The 25,306-nt window shown below is 45.1% G+C and overlaps 1 protein-coding gene across 6 annotated transcripts in view; it reads left to right on the top strand.

Annotated features, from left to right (window-relative positions):
• The window catches only part of TRIO (trio Rho guanine nucleotide exchange factor), a 363,545-nt gene that overhangs the window by 120,283 nt on the left and 217,956 nt on the right, over positions 1 to 25,306 (top strand). For all 6 annotated transcript variants that reach the window (XM_059878913.1, XM_059878914.1, XM_024981340.2 and 3 more), the window contains 2 exons: positions 10,865 to 10,939; positions 21,737 to 21,851. In XM_059878913.1, coding sequence (XP_059734896.1) covers positions 10,865 to 10,939; positions 21,737 to 21,851 — 190 coding nt within the window. The remainder of the gene's footprint in view (positions 1 to 10,864; positions 10,940 to 21,736; positions 21,852 to 25,306) is intronic.

The following is a 25,306-nucleotide window of genomic DNA, read 5'->3' as shown; positions in this document are numbered from 1 at the left end:
TATGCCAAAGCCTTTGACTATGTGGATCACAATAAACTGTGGAAAATTCTTCAAGAGATGGGAATACCAGACCACTTGACCTGCCTCTTGAGAAATCTGTATGCAGGTCAGGAAGCAACAGTTAGAACTGGACATGGAACAACAGACTGGTTCCAAATAGCAAAAGGAGTACGTCAAGGTTGTACATTGTCACCCTGCTTATTTAACTTACATGCAGAATACATCATGAGAAATGCTGGGCTGGAAGAAACACAAGCTGGAATCAAGATTGCCGGGAGAAATATCAATAACCTGAGATATGCAGATGACACCACCCTTATGGCAGAAAGTGAAGAGGAACTAAAAAGCCTCTTGATGAAAGTGAAAGTGGAGAGTGAAAAAGTTGGCTTAAAGCTCAACATTCAGAAAACAAAGATCACGGCATCTGGTCCCACCACTTCATGAGAAATAGATGGGGAAACAGTGGAAACAGTGTCAGACTTTATTTTTGGGGGCTCCAAAATCACTACAGATGGTGACTGCAGCCATGAAATTAAAAGACGCTTACTCCTTGGAAGGAAAGTTATGACCAACCTAGACAGCATATTCAAAAGCAGAGACATTACTTTGCCAACAAAGGTCCATCTGGTCAAGGCTATGGTTTTTCCTGTGGTCATGTATGGATGTGAGAGTTGGACTGTGAAGAAGGCTGAGCACCAAAGAATTGATGCTTTTGAACTGTGGTGTTGGAGAAGACTCTTGAGAGTCCCTTGGACTGCAAGGAGATCCAACCAGTCCATTCTGAAGGAGATCAGCCCTGGGATTTCTTTGGAAGGAATGATGCTGAAGCTGAAACTCCAGTACTTTGGCCAGCTCATGCGAAGAGTTGACTCATTGGAAAAGACCCTGATGCTGGGAGGGATTAGGGGCAGGAGGAGAAGGGGACGACAGAGGATGAGATGGCTGGATGGCATCACTGACTCGATGGACGTGAGTCTGAGTGAACTCCGGGAGTTGATGATGGACAGGGAGGCCTGGAATGCTGCGATTCATGGGGTTGTGAAGAGTCGGACACGACTGAGTGACTAAACTGAACTGAACTGAGGGGTAAGAGGACGTCAGGTCTTGAGGACCTCTGTGCCACGTCTCGGAGTCTGGACTTGATTGGACGTGTCGACTGAAAAATACAGTCACAACCTGAAAGTAAGAGTTATTTTATTTTGGTGGAGATGTTTAGGACTCTGAGCCCAGGAGAAGATAACTCTGAGAAAACTGCTCTAAGGAGGTAGGGGTGGGAAGTCAGGCTCTATGCAAGTTTGCAACAAAGGGAGCAGGCAGTCTGAACATCAAAGATCAGGTATCAAGTTAAGGAATTTATAGCATTCTGTGCAGGGAAGGATGCAAGCCTGTGGATCCCTGAATTAACTCCTTTTGTGTGCAGCTCAGCTCTCCGGGCCAGTCCTGCTTCCTTGTTCATCTAGCTGCTTGCATTCTCCTAGCTCCTCAGCAGTCACCGGGGGGTGGGGGCTGGCGGCATCTGCTGGATCGCAGTTTGGGGAGCCCTCGTTCACATTTGAAGGCCAGAAATCACTGATGGCGGTGACAGGTCCTGTTTATTAATATGGCAGGAGATATTTTCATTTCACAGTAGCCACTGGCGAATTTTTGGGGAGTGGATTTGGGAGATGTGCATTCAGGGGGAGGGTGCCAGAATGAATTCCAGGGAGTCATGAACATCCATTAGGAGGTTGTTGGAGGCACACACGTAAGGGTCATGCTGGCCGGTGGACACAGTACTCCCGAGTGTGCAAGAGAGGATGGGGGCAGGGCCAGCCTGGGTTCCTGGTTAAGTCGTGCGGTGGGTGGTTTGTGGGGCCCGGTACTGCATTGGTACCCACACCATGGGGAGCAGGTCTGGGAAGATGTGCGTGAGTTCGGGGTTAGATATTTGGAGAAGACCGTACCCCAGGCACCTGCGCACTGGTTCACCACCCCTCTTTGTTCCAGCCAAGACTGACCACAACCATCTCTCCCCATAAATCCTACATCTTAGACGGCATCTCTCATTCTGATTTCCTCTTGCCACATTTTTCCACACTTGTGTGTCTCTCACTGTACATCCTTACTACTCATGTTGCTTTGCCAAACACACTGCGTTCAACAAAAGGACCCTAGATTACGCTGGATGTTCAAGTCACCCCAGATCAGAGCAAATCAGTGCATACCAAGAGGAGTTTTAATACCACCCATTTATACCACTTCTCTGTAATCGAGAGCCTTTTTGTAGGTAATAATCAAAAAGATATTTAAGGGAAAGAGTAGAGTTATAGCTTTATTTTCCAAAGCCCTTTACAGAATTTGATTGTGATGTGCATTAAAAAAATACACATGTGTATTAGATTTTTTTCTTATTTGGTAGATGGTTAGGGTGCTACCATTTATGGATTGTTTGCTCTAATGATTAAAGAAGTTGTGTTTTAGCAGTCAGCCTTGGTTGATTTGATCCAGTTGTATCGTTGTATGACTGTTACTCGTTGGCTGCAAATTAACTTTTTAAACAGCTTTCCTGAGAGCTGCTCCTTATGTAAAGCAAATCTTACTTGATGTCCGTCAGTGCACAGAGCTATATGTCTGCAAGTGTGTGTGTGTGTAAATGTAAATGTAGTTTAGCATGAGTGATAGGTCCCAAGATGCAGCCTGGGGAGCTTACTCCAGAGGCCTCTCTGGCAGTACCAGCATAAACACAGCCAGACGGGTTCTTTCCCTTGGCATTAGACAGACATGAGGATAAGGCTTCTCTGCGCTCGGCCCCATGCTGGCCCCCGGGGAGGCAAAGGTGAGTGGCACATCTGGGCACATGGTTCTTTTTTGATTTATGAGATTGTAGAACTTCCACCCCCCCCTCCTTTTTTTGGTACTCCTCTTCCTATTTTGACTGTTGGAATATTTCCTTTCATTGGCCTATTAGTTATGCTTTTAAATTAACCTCTAACACAGTTACCATGTAATTAAATCGTCAAATGTTAAAAATTCTACAGATGTTTTCATTACAGTAAAGTATGTGTAATAGTCAAAATATTCTTGTTATGGTTTCTTTTTTGTGTATGTGGTTATTTTTCTTTGTTTTTCTGTATTTTGTGCTCAAGACATTAAAAGTCAGAGCTCTTTTAAGTTGAAACATTCTTAACGGCCTCGAATCAATCAAACCTCTCTCGCAGTATGATGTTACAGGCTATTGCTTCTAAAATTATGTGAAGGAATAAATCAGTGAGCCTGACAGTTATTATAACCATAAAGGTTATAAGTAAAAATTATAATGCTGCAGTATGAAACCCCATCCATATTCCTGCGTGGTGGCCTATGAACATGTCCCTATTCTTGGTATAAACACTTCACTTTATATGCAGTCTATTGCCGCTGCTGTTCAGTTGCTAAGTCGTGTCGACCCTCGTAATGGTCTTGTGTGTGTGGACTGCACTTACAGATATATGGAAAAATAATATAAGCCTTGCATTGTTTTGATTTTTTATATATTAGTAAAAAAAAGATACATACAGCATTTGATTTACAACCTTGTCTCCTCCCGCCCCCCCCCCCCCCCCCCCCCCCCGCCCCAACATCTTCAGAGAGGATGCAGGCTTACAGAAAATGCTTCCTTCCTACGCAACACTGATCTCAGTGCTTGCCGGGGTAAAAGCCCTGATAGCGCAAACCGCGTGCCCCGCGCGGCACAGCTCCCCGTGATCCGTGACTAATCCTGCAGGCACTGCAGAGAAAGGTCCGGACTCGGAACTGCGGACGGCCTGCCTGGAAAGGGTGACGTCACCTCTGTCTGCGCGTGCGCGCGGCCGCTGATGCAGAGATGTATCACCCAGCTCTTTGTGCTCTGGGGTGCGTGTGCGCGCGGCTCTCCCCTAAATAAAGTAATGAGTAAAATTCGGTGATCACCACCAAGACTCCGTACTAATAGGAACCCTCCAGCTTATTGCTGCACGTTGCTTTTCTTTGTTCTTTCAAGATGCTGCTTTATTTATTATTTTTTTTTTTTGCCGCCACAAGCTGTGTTTTTATAAAGATGGGGAATCTTTGCAGTCCTCCCCCACTTTCAGGTTTCCCACTTAGTAAATACTAAAGTAGAACGGCTGACGGGCAAATGCAACCTCTGAAAACTGAAAATGGATGAGCAGGGCAGTTTGCCTTGTCTTTTAGGGACAAATCCCAGTGAAGGAGGTGAGGTGGGCTGTTCAGAACAAGGTGGCAGTTCATTGGTTACAGCTCAAATGGGGAAGAAATGACAGTATTTCTTTTTCCTAACACTGTTTTTACTTAAAAAAGAATTGACTCATGTAGTTAGAGGATTAGGTATAATTTCAAATGACTAGTAGTATATGTCAGTAGTCCCAGGAGAAATATGGAGGGAAAATACTAACCTGTGTTTTGGTTTAGACTTTTAAAAATTTGATTCATTTTTAAAACTCATTTGATTTGCTTCATCTTAATTCTTTTTAAAACAGCTACATAAATTTTGTTGGGATGATGTGCGGCATAAAAGCTTTTTGCTCATTGTAAAAATATTTCTGTGGTGCTTGCTTTTTTAATTAAAAAAAATAACAACACGTTGGGGGGGGCGGCGGGTGGCTCTTCCTTTTCTGTTTGTTGTTTTTAAAAAATCTGATACCAAGGAAGTGATCAAGCCTGTAAGCATTCTGGACAGCAATGACTCGCTTCAGAAGGTATTTGTTCAGAGTCACAATGCAGTACCTCCTTGTAGAGTGGAGGGGTAAAAAATAAGTTGATTCGACCAGTGGGGTATTAGATAGTTTGAGTTTCAGACCATTGGTACAACTAAAAGATTTTCCATTGTTGAATAACGTGTGGAATGTTTACTCTTAGGACCCAGAGGTTAATTTTCCTTGTTAGAAGTGTAAGTCATACTACTGGCCATCTGAACAATACTGAGCTTAATAGTTTACAAACTTGAAACAGAAAGTGCCAAGGAACACAGGGGTGCCTCTGGGGGGGTTTCAGGGGCAAGAAGCTGGAGAAGTATGTTCTGTTAGTTCGTTTGTCCGTTCATTCGTTCCTTCATTCAGCCCATGTTCATTGACCATCCTGTGCCTGCCATCTGGGAAACAGCAGGGAAAGAAACAGACGTGTCCTCTGGCTTGCAGGTGGATTTAGAGGAAGAGAGGGGAAAAGCGGTCCTCCTGATGGGTAACGTAATACGAGTCACTTTAGGGAATGTAGATAATTTGGGAATGGGGGGGATTGAAACAGATCACAAATCAACAGACTACTGAGCCAACTAGCAATCTGAAAGGTGATAGCAGAATCGATTTTGGCAAGTCACATCATGCTGAACCTGGAGGGCGGGGTTTGAGATATTTTTAAATGAAATGTTAAAATCTCCGAATATTCAAATATGATTGCTTGAGGGAAAAGGTGTTATTTGTGTTGACTGAAACCAAAGGAACGAGGAAGGAAGGTCATCAACCGCTAACTGCACATTTCTGTTCACAGTGATGAAATCAGATCTGTAGGCGCCCTGCCCCCCAGTAGCATTCAGGAAATATCAAGATCTAGAGTAATATGAACGCTTATCATATGAACGTTCTGGTCAAATTTCACATTTGGTTTAAGAGAGCAGTTGTTGCCTGTCTTTTAGGCCTCCCCTTTGCACCAAGAAGGAGTTGGGTGAGCTTTGGCTGACTCCATCTTCACTGTGCCCTGAAGCTAGCATTTCATTAAAACTCACATGGGCTTCTCTGTCTCAACAAAATGGACTTTAAATTGTAACGAGTGTCCAGTCTCTCTACACACACTTCAGTATCAGTTCAGCCGCTCATTCATGTCCGACTCTTCGTGACCCCATGAATCCCAGCACGCCAGGCCTCCCTGTCCATCACCAACTCTTGGAGTTTACCTAAACTCATGTGCATCGAGTTGGTGATGCCATCCAGCCATCTCATCCTCTGTCGTCCCCTTCTCCTCCTGCCCCCAATCCCTTCCAGCATCAGGGTCTTTTCCAATGAGTCAGCTCTTTGCATGAGGTGACCAAAGTATTGGAGTTTCAGCCTCAGCATCAATCCTTCCAGTGAACATCCAGGACTGGTCTCCTTTAGGATCCTGGTTGGATCTCCTTGCAGTCCAAGAGACTTGCAAGAGTCTTCTCCAGCACCGCCTGTGTAATTGGAAAAGTATGTAATTTACAAAATAGTCCAACAACTACATGTCCTCTGACTTTGGCCATTTACCTCTGTTTATTATCCCCATTCATGTTGCTTTTCTCTCTCTCTCTCTCTCTCTTTTTTTGCCCTTTCCTCAGTTTAGTCTCTCAGTCATGTCCGACTCTTTACAACCCCATGGACTGCAGCATGCCAGTCCATCATCAACTCCCAGAGTTTATTCAAACTCATGTCCATCGAGTTGGTGATACCATCCAACCGTCTCATCCTCTGTCATCCCCTTCTCCTCCCGCCTTCAATCTTTCCCAGCATCAGGGTCTTTTCCAATGAGTCAGCTCTTCGCCTGAGGTGGCCAGAGGATTGGAGTTTCAGCTTCATTATCAGTCCTTCCAGTGCATATTCAGGACTGATGTCCTGAAATTCTCTCTGTGAAGTTTGGTGGCCCTTGGAAGTAAAGTGCTGAGTTACATGGTCTGTGGCACTGGTGTGGTCTGGGGTCTCGCAGTTGTCACTCTGAGATGGCATTCACCAGTCCTCTCCCCAGAACGCTGAGAGTGTGGAAGGACAGACATGTGCTTCCAGCATGGTTGCTGGGTGTATCCTTTGTTCCACAAGTTTAAGAGCCACAGCTTGGTCCTTTTATGTATCAGGAAGCCCGGCAGTAGGAGTTATCCTATCTGTAGTGTAGTCTGGAATCACTGGAATAGCCCAGAAGCCATTTATTTGTAAGTTTTTTGTAGTCATGCGCTCCATTTTCATAAATAGCTCTTCAGGGCCTGGAACAGAATCTGCTTTTTGATCTGAGGACATTTCATGGCTGAGTTCTTCCTGCTTTTTATTGAAAGTTACATGGTATATTTAATCTGGCTTTAGTGTGTGTACAGGCTGCCTCTGTCTTTTGCCTGTTTTTAAAAATGGAAACCGGGTTAAACATAATGCTTAGGTGACTGCCTAATAATAGCCACAAACTCAGTGTCTTTGTGTTGTTAGTTTTATGGTTCTCTTTTTTTGTTTTGTTTTTCTGTTTTAGATGTTTTCATTGTCAGTTTTTAATAACAGTAACATCTCTTCTTCTGTGGCATATTCAACAAAAATATTGCAGTGAAACTATTTAGAATTTACATTCTCTTCTATGTTGGGACATGTACATATATCATAATAAAAGTTAAACGCATTTCCACACCAGTTTAGCCATTGACTCACATGTCTTTCTTCCTCTGGAAAAATGGTGAATCTTAATCTAGGGAGGCTATTTAGGAACTGGTTGGCTAGAGTAGCTACTTTTAAGACACTGAGGATCCACGGGAGCCACTCTGTGGCTTACAGTGGGGCATGGCAGGTGAAGGCTGTTTCATTTCCTTCACTTTTGTTTTCCCATCAGTACGATCGTCTTCCTGTGTGGCGGCCGGAACATGGCAGTTCTAACTAGCATCATTCGCGCCATCAAGGTCATTAATAAATATTGTAGCCCAGAATCGGCAGGAATTGTCAAGTATGCTGGCCTCTCCTGGGGTCCCTGCCCAGGAATTGGGACCTTCTTCTTGCTGAGGGTTGTGTGACAGGCAGTGCTTGCTGCTGTGGTGTGGAGCCCAGGACAGCCGTGTTGGTGGCATCTCCCTGAAGGCTCTGCCCTGTCCTGGCCGGGGCGCCTGCGGGCACAGACTGTTGAGGGAACGGCCGGAAGCAGCGTTTTCTTATCTGGTGGTGGTGGAAGGGAATCCTCTTTTCAAATCCCCGTGGGATTGAGGATCCGCAGCCACAGCTCACTCCCTCCAAGCATCCTGCCATTTGATCTGCTCCTCCTCGCCACGTGGGTGCCACGTGTGGCTCACAGAACTTTCCATCCCACTCCCTGCCCTCCAGGTACTTATGAGCTGGTCTCCAGGAAGGCTGCCGTGGTGCCCGATTCCTCTTTGTATTTGCCTCCCTCGCTGCCGTCCATGTTCATATCAGCTGCAACTGGGATGTCGTCAGTCTTTGTGGACACACGCAGTGAACCGCCCAATGACGGGCAATAAACTCCTGAGACGACATTGCGTCCATTCAAGGGTTTTTGAAGGAAACTTAAGGATGAAATTGCAGACCCTTGGCTCCTGTCTTGCCTTTTATAAATAGCCCCTGTTTTAAAAGCTTGGTGGGTTGCCAGCGCAAGGCGAGGTATGCTGCTGCTGCTGCTAAGTCACTTCAGTCGTGTCCGACTCTGTGCAACCCCTTAGATGGCAGCCCACCAGCCCCACCCCCGTCCCTGGGATTCTCCAGGCAAGAACATTGGAGTGGGTTGCCATTTCCTTCTCCAATGCATGAAAGTGAAAAGTGAAAGTGAAGTTGCTCAGTCATGTCCGACTCTTTGCGACCCCATGGACTGCAGCCTACCAGGCTCCTCCGTCCATGGGATTTTCTAGGCAAGAGTACCGGAGTGGGGTGCCATCGCCTTCTCCAAGGCGAGGTATACTGGAAAGCAAAAGAGGCTGGCAATGTGGAGGCCTGGGTTCTGTGTCGAGCGAGCCCTTTCTCAGCCAGCTGGGTAGTGTGCTAAGCCCTTGGACATTTCAACGTCCATGATTTTCTTGTTGTTTAGTCGCTGAGTTGGGTTGGACTCTTTGCGACTAGTTGCATCCTGTTAAACTGGGTTCTTCCTACATAGGTATTCTGTGGACAGGGTTGTTACTAATCTACCCATTCTTTGCTTCTGGGAATGATAGGTTGTAGAGACTAGATCCTGTTCGAATTCTCCCAAAGGGGCCGGTGTGGTTGCTGTTTGTGCACTTGTCTCAGCAGGCTGGACTCCGGCCTCGAGTCAGGTCCCGGTCCTTATCCTGAGCTGGGAGCCGGGGCTGCAGGGAGCTTGCCCTAAACCTGCAAGCGCAGAGATTTGGGCCAACTTTGTCCACACACTTTGAGGCTCCCCTTCGGCTACTCATGGTTTCCCCTCTTGGTTGGAGCTCCCGAGGTCGCCCTGAGCTGTGTCCTGACTTGTTTCAGCAGCTCCAGGTGGCTTAGGCCGGGCCCTGCCCTCAAGTCCTTATAAAGAGACTTCCTCTATCCTGCTTTTGGTCCCTCTCCTGTCTGTGCCTTGAGACAGGCGGTTTTTACAGGTTTCAGCCCTGTGGCAGGGCTGGTCTGTAGGAACTGCTCAGGCACATGAGACATGGAAACTCTGATCACTTACCAAGAGCATTTTTTCTCGCTCCGGCTTTCAGGTCTGTGCCTTCCATTGGCTATTACCAACTCACAGTTTGGATCCTTTCCTTGTACTGTTTTGACAAAAACAGACAGGAAGATAGGGTTGGGGCAGTAGTCTTTCATTTTTTTCAAGAGATTCCTCTGCCATGAATGACAGTTACTGGGTTAAAAAAAAATTTTTTTTTAGATGTAAGTTTATTTATTTTTAATTGGAGGATAATTGCTCCACAGTATTATGCTGGCCTCTGCTGTACGTCAACCAACATGAATCGGCCTTAGGTGTACATATGTCCCCTCCCTCTTGAACCTCCCACAGTCACTGCTTTGATGAGAATGGCCAATATCTTGAACCCAGACGACCCCTGTACAGACCTCCAAGAGTAAAATCCTGAGACGTTATTACAAGTGTGAACATCCTGACCCCAAACTCCCGTGTAGGCAGCCACCCTGGCGAGTTTCGGCCGGACATGTTTGGGCTGCCAGGGTTTCCTTGGCTTAGATGGACATTGGCTTGTCCTAAACTGGGCTTCCTGGCCAGAGTATTTCCACTTGGCCTTCACCGACGTTGGCGGGGGCGTGGGGGAGCTGGTTTGATGTAAGAAGAGGGACCTGGGCCACCCTGTGAGGCAGGTGACACCAGGCCATCTTGGCACGTTCGCCAGTGACATTCCTCCAGGGGGGCATGACCCAGAAAACCTGGAAGGACAGAGTCAAGAGGGAGCGGTGGCTGGTCCCCAGCTATTTATAATCCCTGCTCTCCTCCCTGACACTTTTATTTTTAACCAGATTCGCAGATAGGATGTGGCTTTGAGCTCCCCCTAGAGGATTTAGTGTGCACGAATCATAGTTGTTTTTTTTTTAAACAATGTTGCTACTTTATTTGCTACTGTTTATGTTAATCATGGAATTACAACAGAAGATTTGTGAAACAATCTGGACTGCTTTCACATCTAGTCTTTTGGGGACTGATTCTTTATTTAAGGCTGGAAATGACCAAGAGAGCCTGCTTAGTCTGGGAGCCTCTGGGTCTGCATCTGCAAGTTGTTCTTCCTCATTAAAGGAGAAGGATCAGAGACTTTCCTTCATAGAATACAAAGTGAACTTCATGGGTGTAAAGAAAGCAGCTGTGTTGGCATTGAACACAGGGTGGTTCAGAAATATGAAACATGTAAAATATCATGTATGAAACGAGATGCCAGTCCAGGTTCAATGCACGATACTGGATGCTTGGGGCTGGTGCACTGGGACGACCCAGAGGGATGGTATGGGGAGGGAGGAGGGAGGAGGGTTCAGGATTGGGAGCACATATATACCTGTGATGGATTCATTTTGATATTTGGCAAAACTAATACAATTATGTAAAGTTTAAAAATAAAATAAAATTTAAAAAATAATAATAATAAAAAAAAGAAAATTACCAATGTAAAAAAATAAATAAAAATAAAATAAAATTAAAAAAAAAAAAATAAATGACACTCAAGCAACCCAGTCATGGTATTTTCTCCTTTGTCTTTCAGGGTTTCGAAAAAACGATGAAATGAAAGCTATGGATGTTTTGCCCATTTTAAAGGAAAAAGTTGCATACCTTTCAGGTAAAGTTTAACTTTCTTATCTGCTTTATTGTTCCTTGTACCTTGATACAATGTCAGAGTCCAAAATACTAAACTATAAACTAACTCACCCATCATAACATAACAGCATTGTCATTTCAGTGGATTTTTAACTGCTTTATTCTTGTAGCGTTGGCCTAAGAATTTGTTGCCCAAAGCATTTTCTTCTAGCTGGCAGGCACATTGTTGGTCAGATAGCACTGGTGATTACAACATGTTCATGTCTGTTATTCAACACATTTTGACTACCTTCCCCAGTCAGTTAAGTAAAAGAACTGATTTTTCAAGGTCTATCATCTCAGCAAAGGTGGTGGGAATGTGACCAGATCTAGAGGTGTCCAGAATTCCCACCTTTCTTCCCAGTCCTGGAATTCCAGGAAAGCCCTCGTGTTCCCTGCCAGAGGTCCCCCTCTGAACAGTAGACCTTGGTTTTGGGGGCTCCTGGCCCTCCTGCAGCGTGAAGACAGACTCTGGACTAGTCTCCCAGGCTCTGGGGCACTCACCTGCCCTTCCTCTGCACGTAGAGGGTCTGCTTTTGGGCCGTCTGCCCAGAGGCTTCTTCCTGCCTGAACAGAACAGTCGTTGGGTATTATACGTTTTCCTAATACTTTGGCCACCTGATGCGAAGAGCCCACTCTTTGGGAAAAGACCTTGAGGCTTGGAAAGATTGAAGGCAGGAGAAGAAGGGGACAACAGAGGATGAGATGGTTGGATGGCATTGCTGACTCAATGGACATGAGTTTGAGCAAGTTCCAGGAGGTGGTGAAGGACAGGGAAGCCTGGTGTGCTGCAGTCCGTGGGGTCACAAAGAGTTGGACACAACTGAGTGACTGAACAATGACAAGCACCAACTCACGTGTTACAAAGAGAGGTTTGCAGGAGTTTTCTGCCGTGTTTGAGCAGGAAGTATCAAATAAATCTGTAGATTGTCACGTGCTTTTAGACAGTTTTCCTGGATGTGTTTCCCTTGATAAATTTTTATCTTTCTCAAACAGGCACACTCTACTGATCTGATGTCTCCTCTTGAACACATTTTATTTAAAGTTTGTAGCACGGCTAGCTGCTCTGATGTGTTCTGTGGGTCCTTTCAGCGTGTGGGACAGATATACACTTAGGACGCAGCTTCCTGTGGTGTTTTGCTAATGTTATCTCGCTTTCTGTCTCATAGTGTTTCTTGGGCCCTGTTGAACACTGTTTGATGGTTTTGCTGAAGTAAATCTAACTCAAAGTGAGTTTGAAAAGTAAGAGGTTCATGAAAAGAAGACACTTTTTTTTTTTTAACTTTTTCGTCTTTATTTTGTATGGGGTCTAGCCGATTAACAATGCTGTGATAGTTTCAGGTGAACAAGGAAGGGACTCGGCCACACATATACACGTGTCCATCCTCCGCCAGCCCCCACGCCCCCGCTTCCAGGCTGGCACATAACCCTGAGAAGAGTTGCATGTGCTGTACAGCAGGTCCTTTTTGATTATCCATTTTAAACATAGCAGTCTGTATGTACATGACCATCCCAAACTCCCTAACTATCCCTTCCCCTGCTGCTGCTGCTGCTAAGTCACTTCAGTCGTGTCCAACTCTGTGCGACCCCATAGACGGCAGCCCACCAGGCTCCCCCGTCCCTGGGATTCTCCAGGCAAGAACACTGGAGTGGGTTGCCATTTCCTTCTCCAATGCATGAAAGTAAGAAGGGAAAGTGAAGTCGCTCAGTCGTGTCTGACTCTTAGCAACCCCATGGACTGCAGCCCACCAGGCTCCTCCGTCCATTGGATTTTCCAGGCAAGAGTACTGGAGTGGGGTGCCATTGCCTTCTCCACCAGCTACCAAAGATTAGTTTTCTAAGTCTGTGAAGAAGATACTTTTGATTGTTGGAAAAACTTGGTTAAAAAAAAAAAAGTGAAAGGGGAAGGAAAAAGCCCTTCTTGATGCATGGCAACCCACTCCAGTATTCTTGACTGGAGAATCCCATGAACAGAGGAGTCTGGCAGGCTATATGGTCCATAGGGTCGCAGAGAATCTAACACGACTGAAGTGACTTAGCACAACACACACACCACAGTTTTGCAGTATTCCTAATTTGTGACCAGAATCGGCCAGTTAAAGTAGCGTGAGGTCCTTGCTGGTTGCCTTAAGCTTGCTGTTATTTTATTTAGGAAGGGAAAAGAGACTGTCATCGGCCCCCAAAGAGCCCTGTTCCCAATCCCAGGTTCCTCCACCACTCCTCTGATGTACTTTTTGCTCTGACCCCATTTTAAAAGACATCAGGGGTATTTAATATTATGGTAACTTTGTAAAAGCTCTCCACATGAATGACTTTTAGTAAATTAAATCAAAGTGCACTAACAGGGCTTTGAAAAAGCAAACCAAAGGATCGGAGATTTTGTGAGATACCTATGAGCTCAAGCTTTCTTAAGAAGCCAGCATGGATGCCTTGAACTTGAATATATCTGATCCTCATTCTCACCTCCAGGTACCCGGAAAAGTAGTCCTCACTGTACTTAAGCGAGATTGCACAGAACTGTTTTCCCCATTCAGAGGGGGAACTAAATGAGGTGAAGTGACGCATCTAAGGTCTGGTGAAGTCAGGAGGAGGGGCAGGAACAGAGGCGCCCTGTAGTTTAGTGTTGGATGTATGTAAGGTATATTTATAGCTTGCATATTTAGTGTATTGCATATTTTTAATGTCCTGCATGTGTGCACATTTAATGTATGTGTATATATTGGGTTGGCCAAAAAGTGTGTTAGGGTTTTTCCAGAAGCTGTGATGAAAAAACCTGACCGAACGTTTTGGCCAACCCTACATATGTATATAATGTCAGCCTCTGCATGTTCCCTATGCCATTAGGGTTTGGGCCTTAAAAGAACTCACAGGCAACTTCCATTGTTTTTTATCCCTTAACTTTTTATCATGGAACATTTCAACATCCCTAAGGAGAGAGACTAGTATAATGAATTTCTGTGAATCCATGGATCACTTCAATAAACTTGTTTCATCTATGTTCCTTGAAAATCTTTTTAAAAAATCCTGTTTATTATTAATAGAGATAGAAGGGAATAATAACTCTTTAATAATAATAGCTCTTTAAAAGCTAATCAGTATTCATGTTTCCCTGGTTGTCTCATAAATTTGTCTTTCCAGGATGTACATTGCAGTTGGTTGATGTGTTTGATGTATCTTTTTAATCTTGAGGCTCTTCCTCTCTTCTTCATTCTTTTTATCTTACTCATTTATGTTTATTTATTAAGCGAGGATGCAGTGTTTTCCTGTAGATTTCCCTACATTTTGTTGGTTGCAGCCTTGGGTGGTCAGTTAACATGTTCCTTGCCCTTGGTTTCCTGTGAATTAAGAGCTGGATCTTGCTGCTTGATTAGACTTAACTTAGATTTTGTAGGAAATAGACAGAGCATTTTAATGGGTAGTGTTGGGTAGTTCTAGGAGTTTTATTGGGAGAGTCTGGTGTCTCTTTTATGACGTTTAGCATTCATTGACATTTCTTGCTTAGATCTAATACTTTCTTAGGGTTGCAAAATGGTAATATTCTAGTTGGGCTTACCAGGTGACACTGGTGGTAAAGAATCTGTCTGCAGTGCAGGAGACATGGGCTCAATCCCTGAGTCAGAAGCTCCTCTGGAGAAAGAAATGGCAACCACTGCCGTATTCTTGCCTGGGAAATCCCATGGACAGAGGACTACAGTCCATGGGGTCGCAAAGAGTTGAATGACTAAAGTGACTTAGCACTCACACACAGTATCCTAATTCTACCCTTTTTTCTTCATGTATCAACTTGGATATTCCATAAAGAGAAATGTCCCATTGTCAGCTTTGTGGTTTCCCTGAGTTCACACAGGAAAGGAAGATCCATGATTGATTCCTGACCTTTATTTCCAGGCAAATTAAAAAGAAAAAAATCATTAGTCATTTCAGACACATAAAAAAGTGCTGAGATTTTTGTCATTTTGAGCTCCTGGTTTTAAATATATCTGATGTTTCCATTGTGTATATGTATTTTCTTATGAAGTTAAATTTTTTTCATCCTTGGCTAGTGGGAGCCTCTTCAGATTGGCTCTGAAATCCAGGTACCGTGGTAATAGAGCTTGTCTCTCTGCTGATGTGACAGGATGTTTCAGGCCCCACCGAATCTGTTTCCTGCTCCGTGTCTGCAATCAGCCATTTCTCTAAAATGCCCTGGCTCTTTCGAGTGGGGCGTAGTGCAAGGTGCTGAGGAAGCTGCTCTTCTGGCGGGGCACATTTCTGAGTCAGATATCATATATGTGTTTATATATATATGTTTTCTAAATGAGAAATGATGTCAGGGCTTTGTACTAACATTTCCAGGTCAAATATAGAATTACAGGTATTTTATTTTTCTTTGATTTTATATTTCTATCTCCTTGTCTTTTCCTTATGCTAAGCATTTTAGTTCCTACCCTCATCAACTTAATTACCTATCTACATTGTAGTACTGATGGTGTCACCATAGTATGAAGACCAGATGCAGTTCAGCAGTTGTTTTATTTTTGCCATCCTAAGGATATGTGCCGCTAGTATGCAGCAGCCCTCCTGTGTTTTAAAGTCACACAAAATAGTTCCTCTACACGTGGGTCGTGTTCCTCCCAACCTGAAACTTAGGATCATTTATCTTATTTTACTTTACATTTTTAAGGCTTAAAAAACAACCACCAAATCTTGCTTCAGTATTAAGTAACGTGTATATACATCATTTGAGGGTTAAAAACTAAAAAAAAAAAAAAAGTTAAAAAATGAGGTGTGTTCAAATCTAGTTTCTCTCCCTGCCTTCTCTGCCTTGGGCCTTTCCTCTTCGATAGATAACCTTCTTTTGCTTTGGTTTTCTTTAGTTTTTAGTTTATTTCTTATTCTTTTAAATGTGTCCTTCTATCCATCCATCTATTCTTATCTCCTCCCCCGACCCTGCCTCCTCCACCCCGTCCTGACCAAACAGTGATTTGTTCTGCACCATTTTCTCTGCTTTGCTTCTTTCTTTTTAAAACAGCAATCTAGAGAGCAGTGTGCAGCGGAACAAACAGAGATTCCTCATTCCTTTCACAGTTGTACATACGCTGCTGTGTACAGAAGTGAGTCGCTTAGTCTTGTCTGACTCTTTGCGACCCCATGGGCTATACAGTTCATGGAATTCTCTAGGCCAGAATACTGGAGTGGGTATCCTTTCCCTTCTCCAGGGGATCTTCCCAACCCAGGGATGGAAGCCAGGTCTCCCACATGTGGGCAGATTCTTTACCAGCTGAGCCACAGGGAAGCCCTGTGTGCAGAGACTGTAGTTTATCCCGTCAGTTGTCTGTTGATGAGTTACTCTCTCAGTGTAGCGTTTCCAGGGCAGAGTGAACATTGACCTTTGGACCTGGGGGATTGACAGGAATATAGGGTTTGATTGCCTAGAGTTTCGTTGTTAGTGTGGTGACCACTGACCTTAGTTCTGGTCTCAGTGTTGCAGAAAATTCTGCATTTCTTGGAAAGGTAAAGAGGACCTCCCATCAGTTGTATGTATTTTTGCTAGCTTCTAGCACCGTCTGAGGCCATAGTGACCCAACTGGAAGGTCGGGCACCTCTGGAGGCCTTCCATACACTGTGCGTGCATGCTCTGTGCATGGGTGCTCAGTTGTGTCAGACTCAGGGAGTCGTGTCGGACACTGACTCCCTGGACTGTAGTCCACCAGGCTTCTCTGCATGGAATTTTCCAGGCAAGGATACTGGAGTGGATGGCCATTTCCTTTTCCAGGGGATCTTCCTGACTCAGGGATCGAACCCCGCGTCTCTTGCTTTTTCTGCATTGGCAGATGGATTCTTTACCACTAGCGCCACCTGGAAAGCCCCCATACACTGTACAGAGTCTTAAGGTTGTCCTAAGGTTGTCTTAGGCAAGTTTCTGATTCCCAGGACTCAGCAGGAATGAGGTAGGAGCAGTGAGCATGTGAAGGTCAGGGCTGGCCCCATGATGGCCTTGAGCAGGGGCCCGGTGGACACCCTTCCAATAGCTTTGATAGCAGACTTAATAGTAGCCATAATTTCTCTTTCACGAACCACACTTTCTCAGAGCTTTGCTTTGGAAAAGTTTGCTTTTCATGGTTAGTGAGTTATTATTCCTTAGAGGGGAGTAAAGAACCGTTTTCAGTGGTATTGGAAACCAGAAATTCAGATGAGGGCCATGCAGAGAAAAATATAATCCGTTCATTGAGATTTACATTATACTTCTCAAAGTAAGAAACTTTTCTTAGAAAAGTTTGTTCTCAGTATTATGAGTTTCAATTAATACTTCGATTAACAAAAAAGACAGAAAAAAATTTATTCTGCTTGGGTAAAAGGTGACTTTTTATTTATTCATTAAAAAAAAAGGGGGTGACTCTGAATCTGACTCCTTCTGTGGTCACAAGTTCCCTGAAGTTACCTTTTATAAGAGGAAAATGAGTGTCACCGGGTTGAGGAGAGGAGGTGTCACACAGGTGTTTATAGCTATTATTACGTAGGACCTTTCCTGCCTTCTTCTTAATATTAAAATAAACCTCAGCTCATTTAGCCTTTGTGTTTCTGTAGGAGTGTTCATCAGGCATTTCCTTTTTTAACTTGCCAGTACCTGATAGTAGGCACTGTTAATTAAGTTTGTTTGGAATATAAAAAAGAGTTTGTTCCTCCACTGAATGTTTATTGAGTACCTCCTATGTGCCAGTCTGTTACCAGGAATTGAGAGGATATAAGATGTCAGTGATTGAACACAGGGGCTTCTGATCTAGTCGGGGGCGGACACAGGGAATATGTAAAGTGCATCATTTAGTGGAAGGTAATGGGGGGTTACAGAAATAAAATGTAGCAGTGAGGAAGGAATGGCAAAGCGAATGCAGTTTTTATAAGAATGAAAGTAATTCAGTGTCATTATGAACATAAACTTCACTTTTTTTCTTTCTTTCTTTCTTTTTTTTTTTTTTTTACTAACTGAGCATTTGGATAGACAGATAATCCTTAACAAGCTGTTGGTTTTTGGTTCTGCACAGAGGTGCAGAGACTGTGAAACTCTCCTAGACAGCTTAGTAGACAGACGTTGGTAGGTGCAGGAAATGGGTTTCCCACCCTTTTCTTATCACTGAGTTTCCTATCTGTGAAGTGGGACTTGGGCTTCCCTGGTGGCTCAGCAGTAAAGAATCTGCCTGCAATATAGGGGGTTTGGGTTCGATCCCTGGGTCAGGAAGATCCCCTGGAGAAGGGAATGGCAACCTCCTCCAGTACTCTTGCCTGGAGAATCCCCTGGATACAGGAGTCTGGTGGGCTACAGTCCCTGGGGTCGCACAGAGTCGGATACAACTGAGGGACTAAACCACATCACCACCACCAAAGTGGGACTCTGTCCATCCCGCCTCACCATGAGACTGCGAGTTGACATCAGACACATAGAGTATGTCTAGTAGATGGAGCTTTTATGAGCTATAATGTCATTATTTTTATAAGTTCAGAAGCAAGAACTGTGAGCTTGTGGCTTTTCTGCTCCTAACCCGGTCAGTATTTTCATTTGTGTATCTTCTGTGACATTGGCAACCAAGTTAAATCTTGGGAAATATAAACAGACATCTGTGGAGCTGATTTTTAAGCTCTCTGAGGTTTAGAGACCACGTTCTTCTGACGTGATACTAGTATATTTCATTGGTTCTAAGATTTTTAAGTTTTAACCCCATTGGGAGGGGTCCCTGGATGATTGGCACCTGCCTGTCACTGACGGACACACCACGGATCAGAAGATGCACCCCATACAGGGAGGTTTGCAAGTGAAAGCAGATAATCAAATTCGTCAGTGGCGAATATACCATTTTTCCAGGTGGTGCAGTGGTATAGAATCCACGTGCCAGTGCAGGAGACACGGGTTCAATCCCTGGGTCAGGAAGATCCCCTGGAGAAGGAAATGGAAACCCACTGCAGTATTCTTGCCTGGAGAATCCCATGGACAGAGGAGCCTGATGGGCTACAGTCCATGAGGTCGCAAAGAGCAGGACTCAACGAAGTACACATATGCCATTTTTTACTTCATAAGGGATTTTTGATGAAGTTTTAAAATAATCGGGAATGGAGAAGGCAATGGCACCCCACTGCAGTACTCTTGCCTGGAAAATCCCATGGATGGAGGAGCCTGGTAGGCTGCAGTCCATGGGGCTGCTAGGAGTCGGACACGACTGAGCGACTTCACTTTCACTTTCACTTTAAAATAATCATGGTGAGTTTACTGAAACTCTAATTCGAAAGGGAAAAAAGACAAACTGATTTTTTCCCTCTCTATCTTAAAATTCAAGTTCAGGTTTAGGTAAGCTCTTTTTACGGCACGAATGAGGGCCCATTCATGAGCTTGCCGGCTGTTCTCCGGGTCCTCCTCAGCACCAGCAGCCCGGGAACGCCTCTTGTTGGCAGTGGAGCAGTCGCAGGGGCGGCCAGCACTCCGCACACACCTGCGTCCTCAGCCCTGGAGTGAACAGCACGGCTGTGTGCAGTGTGCACACACAGGCCGACTCCCCCGTGACCGTCTCTGATGGGCGGATTCTGGATTCTACTTGTCTTCATAGCCATGCGAGAGCCCACCTTGCTTACATTGAGAGAGATGAAGACTCCCCGAGGGGGGCCATTCGAGCAGGGGTCATGGGCATTCAGTCTCCCTGATGAACCACACATTATGTTGCATTTAAAAGCAGTTCAGAGTGGTGTTGAGCAATGTACGATGCTGTTCTGATTACCAAACGTGGGGTGAATGTGTTAATACAAATAGATATTTTTTAAAACTCAAGTTTCTGTAGTATATGTTGATGTAGAATATTTTTGATCAAAGAGATTGATTCGTTTTTGAAAAGAATGAAAGATATTGGGAAACAAATACTGCAGTTGTTACCTGTCTTATCTTGGAGACATGAGGTATTCCAAAAAAAACTCCAGCCAGTGATGTTCCCCTCAGAATACTATCTGGTATTTTGGAAGGTAACTTCGTAATGATACTCTGTCATTTACAGCAGTACCACTGTACCCTCCTAAGAGCACCTTTCATTCATATAAAAGGCCCAGGGGCCCTTCATTTAGTTTTCCTTCTGATATTTTTATTACTTATGAAGAACTAAAGCCACCAGTTTGAAAATTATACAAGTTCTCGTCAGGGCGAAGAGCCCAGCTGTGACATGCTGGCACAGTCCCTTGGACTTCAAGCTCTTTGAGCCTCAGTGTCTTTCCTGATCAAGCTGACAGGAGGAAACAAACAGGATCTTGTGACTATCAGATCAGAGCTCTCGATGCCATACCTAGCACGTGTCAGCTGTGGTTTAGTTGTTGACCACATTTAATACCTGAGTTACTGATTTTATAAGTACTTTAACACTCTTCTGGACTGCATGACTTAACAGTACACGTGGGTCAGTTTAAGCGTTCAGGATCAGCATTAAGTGTCAGTACTGTTAGCAGGAACTCGTGTCCAACTCTGCGACCCCATGGACTGTAGCCTGCCAGGTTCCCCTGTGCGTGGAATTCTCCAGGCAAGAATACTGGAGTGGGTTGCCATTCCCTTCTCCAGGGGATCTTTCTGATCCAGGGATTGAACCTGTGTCTCCTGCATTGCAGGCAGATTTTTTTTTTTTTGTTCCGCTGAGCCACCAGGGAAGCCTGTCAGTCATCCTACGACATTGTAAAGACCCATGTTGGTAAAATGTGTTTTAAAATACCAACATCTTGTGCTGAATAAGTTTTCAGCATCCATAAAGTGAAGAATCTGGTCTCCTGTTTGTTTTGTTTGCATTTTCATTTACCTTTGCTGATAGGTAAACGATTAAGATGAGAAAATAATGAAAAGTTTCATATTGTGGCTTGGATTTTGCAATGTCAGTACCATACTTCTGAAACGACATGACCGAGCTATAAAATTAAATGAAGTATACACTTGGGAAAACAACAGTTTTCTTTCTCTGTGTTTCTTTCTGAGACCCTTGATAGAAATAATAAAATAAATGTGGCAGTTCCATCAAAAATATTCAGATATACTCATAGACTTCCTTAGGTTGTATATATGTTAATGAGAAATATTTCTACTTTTCTGTCAAAGGCCTGCCATGTGAGAGTTGTACTTAATATGTAATGTAATCTTTATAAAGTTCTTAAGCTAATTTCATTGTGCTTTAAAATTCTTTGTGCCAATGTCTCCCTCTCGCTTTTGTTTTTCGAGTGGCTTTTTGGAGAGCGTGGGGCAGCTTGACCACAGGGGTCAGCTACTGCCCTTGAGAGGGGAGGGCACCCGGGATCCCAGCTTCTCTGAAGTCGTCATCCACAGAGTTTGGTGAACAATCCTGTCTTTTTCCTGTTGAGATTTAAAGCCGTTTGGTTGGTAGTAAAGAGAACGCTTAGAATGTCTGGGAGAGAGTACTCAAAGTGCTGGAGAAGAGAGAGACAGAGAAAGAGAGACAGAGAGACAAAGAGATGCAGAGAGACTGAGGGGAGGAGACAGAGAGGGGTGTGAGGAGGTGAGGTTTAAGGCAAAGGAAGCACGTGAACGTGACCCTTTTTCTCTCCAACCATAGAACTGAAGAAGGGAGGAAACAGACCCCCTGAAGGAAGGAGACAGGGTTCTGGGACACCCTCCCTGTGCGGGTGGCCCTGACGCTGGTCCCAGTGGAGCGGGGGCACTGGCCTCTCGAAGGTCTTTTGGGCCGGGCGGGCGGTGGTGATGCTGGGCGCCCGAGGGCCTCAGGAGCTGCGTCCTCCCCTTGGTGTCTGAGCGTGCGCATGTGTTTGTTTGCAGGTGGCAGAGACAAGCGCGGGGGTCCCATCCTCACCTTCCCGGCCCGCAGCAACCATGACAGAATACGGCAGGAGGACCTCCGGAGGCTCATCTCCTACCTGGCCTGTATCCCCAGGTGAGTGCGGAGGGCCTGGCCGCTCGCCATCCATCTGGCCCCTCCCGGGAAAACAGGCCCCTGTAACACGGGTCCCAGCAAGGCGCTGCCGCGATGGAATCACATTCTTGCTCCCTGTTTCCCTCCTGTGACACTTTCCCTCCTGGGTGCTGGGCGGGAAGGGCTGAGTTCCTCGGGAGGTGGGGTGGGGTGGGGTGCCCCCCCGGGCTGGGACGTGAGGGTGTGGTGCCCGAGGCAGCAGTGGCACAGAGACGGTGGGGGCCCTGATCCGAGACTGCTTCGTGGATCCTCGGGGTGCAGGCAGATGTTAACAGATGTCCACCGCAGGGGGCTGGTGACCGCCCCTAACCCCTTTAGGGTGACACCAGCCTGGGAGACAGCCCTGTCCTCTGCTGACCCCCTCCTCAGCATGGCTGTGGCAAGTCAGCTTTGGTCTGGACGGTCTGACCTCCGGAGGGAGTTCCTGGGTTTTTCTTCACATTCTTGGGTGTCCTTTGTGGGAAAGCTATCACACGTCATGGATGACACATGAATGGGCCCCTTAATCGGGTTAAAAATGTGGGAAAAGTTTCCCCCTTTGTCTTACTCTGGTGTTTCCTTGAACTGTTGAAATCATAGAATTGGAAAGAGTCTTAGAAGTTATTTACTGCTCTGTCACTTATAAATACAGCATAGTTTGTGGCCACCTCTTACTGAGCTCTCACTGTGTGCCACGTGCTGTGCTAATGGTGACAAAGAGCGCGGTACAGAGGGCAGTGCAGAAGAAGAAAGGAATCCCTGCCCCCCTAAATGACGCTTGTGGTGGAGTTTAAATGAACAAGGTGAATTCCATCCAGGTGATGCTTTAAAAGCAGTTACATTGTTGGAATTCTGGATATAACTTTGGCAACTTGCTGTTTGGTCTTGAAATCTGTGTTGACTGTAAATATTAAAAAATTGCCTTTTCTTTCATTGATGCCATAGAAAAATTGATACACATATATTGTCGATCATCTGATGACCCACTTTAAACAGAGACACAAAACTTTGTCCTGGGAATTGCGTAATCAGCACTGGAGAGAAGCAGGTGCCCCCGTGCCTGTCCTCGGGCTCCAACAATGATCACTTTCTGCCCATCTTGTCTGCTTTCCCCACAAAATATAGTACATCTCCAGCATCTTCTTGTTTCTCTCTGATGTGACCCTAGAACCACTGAACACAGTTAGTTCACTTCATTTCCTGGATTTGCCTTTGTATTTACAATTCTGGACGATAGGAAATGCCATTTTCTTGTTCTTGGTTCATTTAATGAGCAGGGAAGAGAGATGATGCATTTATCAAGTGATAATGGAGGAAGATTTCATAGTGGTCCAAATGGCAGTGGCAACAAAGAGATTCCTCTCCAGGCCCACTCCGGTCCTCCAGTGACTGGAAAAGAGCCACGCTGCCCCCAGGGGGCCTGCAGAGGTGGGAGCACTCCGGCTTAAGCCAAACAAAGGGATCAGCGATCATCATCAGAAGGTTCAGGGTGTGAGAATTTGGTGGGACCTACCTACAGACTCGCTTATTCTTAATTTCTGAGTCTGATAGTTTGTTGTTAGTTTCAGGGTGATATAAACAGTCCTGGACAGTGGAGGGGGGGTCCCTGTGGGACTCCTATCTCAGTCCACCACCATCCCACATTTTCTGCAATATGAAGGAGCCTCTGGCTACACCTTGGCCACACAGTCACAGGACCACGCATTCCCAGGCGTGGAGAGAGTGCTATCCAGGAAAGCGTGTGGGCAGGGTCAGACGGCTGGCCTGGTTACTTATATTTATGAATTTTCTGATCTTTGTGATAGTAATCTGTGCTTCTTAGATCATCGTATTGAGTAGGATTATTTACATGCGGGCCTGGGATGGTGTCTGCCTATGGTTGCTGCCTCAGCTGTAGTATGGTAATGTCTGTTTTTCATATTTGCCTTTCAGCTTTCCTTCAGTAGTTTCCCCCCCCCCTTTTTTTTTTAATTGGAGGCTAATTACTTTACATTATTGTAGTGGTTTTTGCCATACATTGACATGAATCCTCCATGGGTGTACATGTGTCCCCATCCTGAACCCCCCTCCCACCTCCCTCCCCATCCCATCCCTCTGGGTCACCCCAGTGCACCAGCCCAGAGCACCCTGTCTCATGCATCAAACCTGGACTGGCGATCTATTTCACGTATGATAATATACATGTTTCAATGCTATTCTCTCAAATCATTTCCTTCTTGCCATGTGTTCTAGAGCCAGATCTTCTTGTCTCTTTTTTTTCTGCGTGGCTTCCTGATTGTCTTTCCACTAGAACGGCCTTGAAGTTAAACATCAGTGTGATCTGAGCAGCGGTGCCTGGTTTTGAGTATTGTTATTTGGGACACCTGCCTTTCCCCTCTCCCTTTCTAAAGAAACAAAACAATTAGAGTAATAGACTGACTTTCATATGATTAATTTGCAAGGACACTTTTCCTTGAAATGAGTAGGAGAGAAGTCAGAGTGGAATTTCTTGCTGGTGTACGTGGGACTCCTGCACAGAGATGAAGTCACATTAATCTTGGTATATGTCTAAGTTGTTTATTGCTCTTAACACATGAATTATACTAACTAGAATGTTTTGTCTTCTCTAGAATGATTTATAGTAGCTAAGGTTTCCCAAGTGGCTCAGTGGTAAAGAGTCCACTTACCAAATGCAGGAGATGCAGGAGACATGGGTTCAATCCCTGGGTCGGGAAGATCCCCTGGAGGAGGAAATGGCACCCTGCTCCAATATTCTTGCCTGGGAAATTCCACGGGCAGAGGAGCCTGGTGGACTACAGTCCATGGGCTCACCAAGAGTGGAACACAACTGAGTATACATGCATGCAAGCACACATATACATAGCAGCTGAATGGATAAATTGCTCTTTGGTCATCAGTGAAGTCATGTGAAACTCTGAGTTGATTCATTCATGAACATTCGTATAAGATACCTTCTTCATCTAGGAAATGAAAAAAGAAGACTTTCTCTTTTCTAGAGACCTGCATTGAAAAAGGACTTAAGTTTTATCTACATTTTTTTTAATCTCACAGCTAAAATGAAGCTTTTAGGTAAAACTGCTATAAAATACCTGGTTAATAAGTCTCAATTTCGAATGAGCAGTGTTTTGGAGGTAGAGACATGGCCCAGAGCCCTTGTGTAGCAGCCGTAGTTGTTCACTGGATGCTCAGAAGTTAGAACGGGCTTTGGGGGTGTTTGCAGGTCACTGCTTTCTTCACAATGTCTCACTTTCAACTTGTAAAGACGGACGGGTGGGAAGCTTGGGCACTCCCAGCCTGGCTGGTCTGCTGCTCGAGTTCCTTGGAAGTCCCCGGTGGGAACTTGTGAGTTGGATCGCAGAGGCAGGTGACTAGTTAAGCCTTCCGTAAACTGTACAAGCTCAGGACATCTTTCGCTTGTGTCTGTCTCCAGCTCATTC

The sequence above is a fragment of the Bos taurus genome, chromosome 20, assembly GCF_002263795.3.
Source record: "Bos taurus isolate L1 Dominette 01449 registration number 42190680 breed Hereford chromosome 20, ARS-UCD2.0, whole genome shotgun sequence".
NCBI lineage: Eukaryota > Metazoa > Chordata > Mammalia > Artiodactyla > Bovidae > Bos > Bos taurus.
This window is presented reverse-complemented; position numbering and strand designations above follow the sequence as displayed.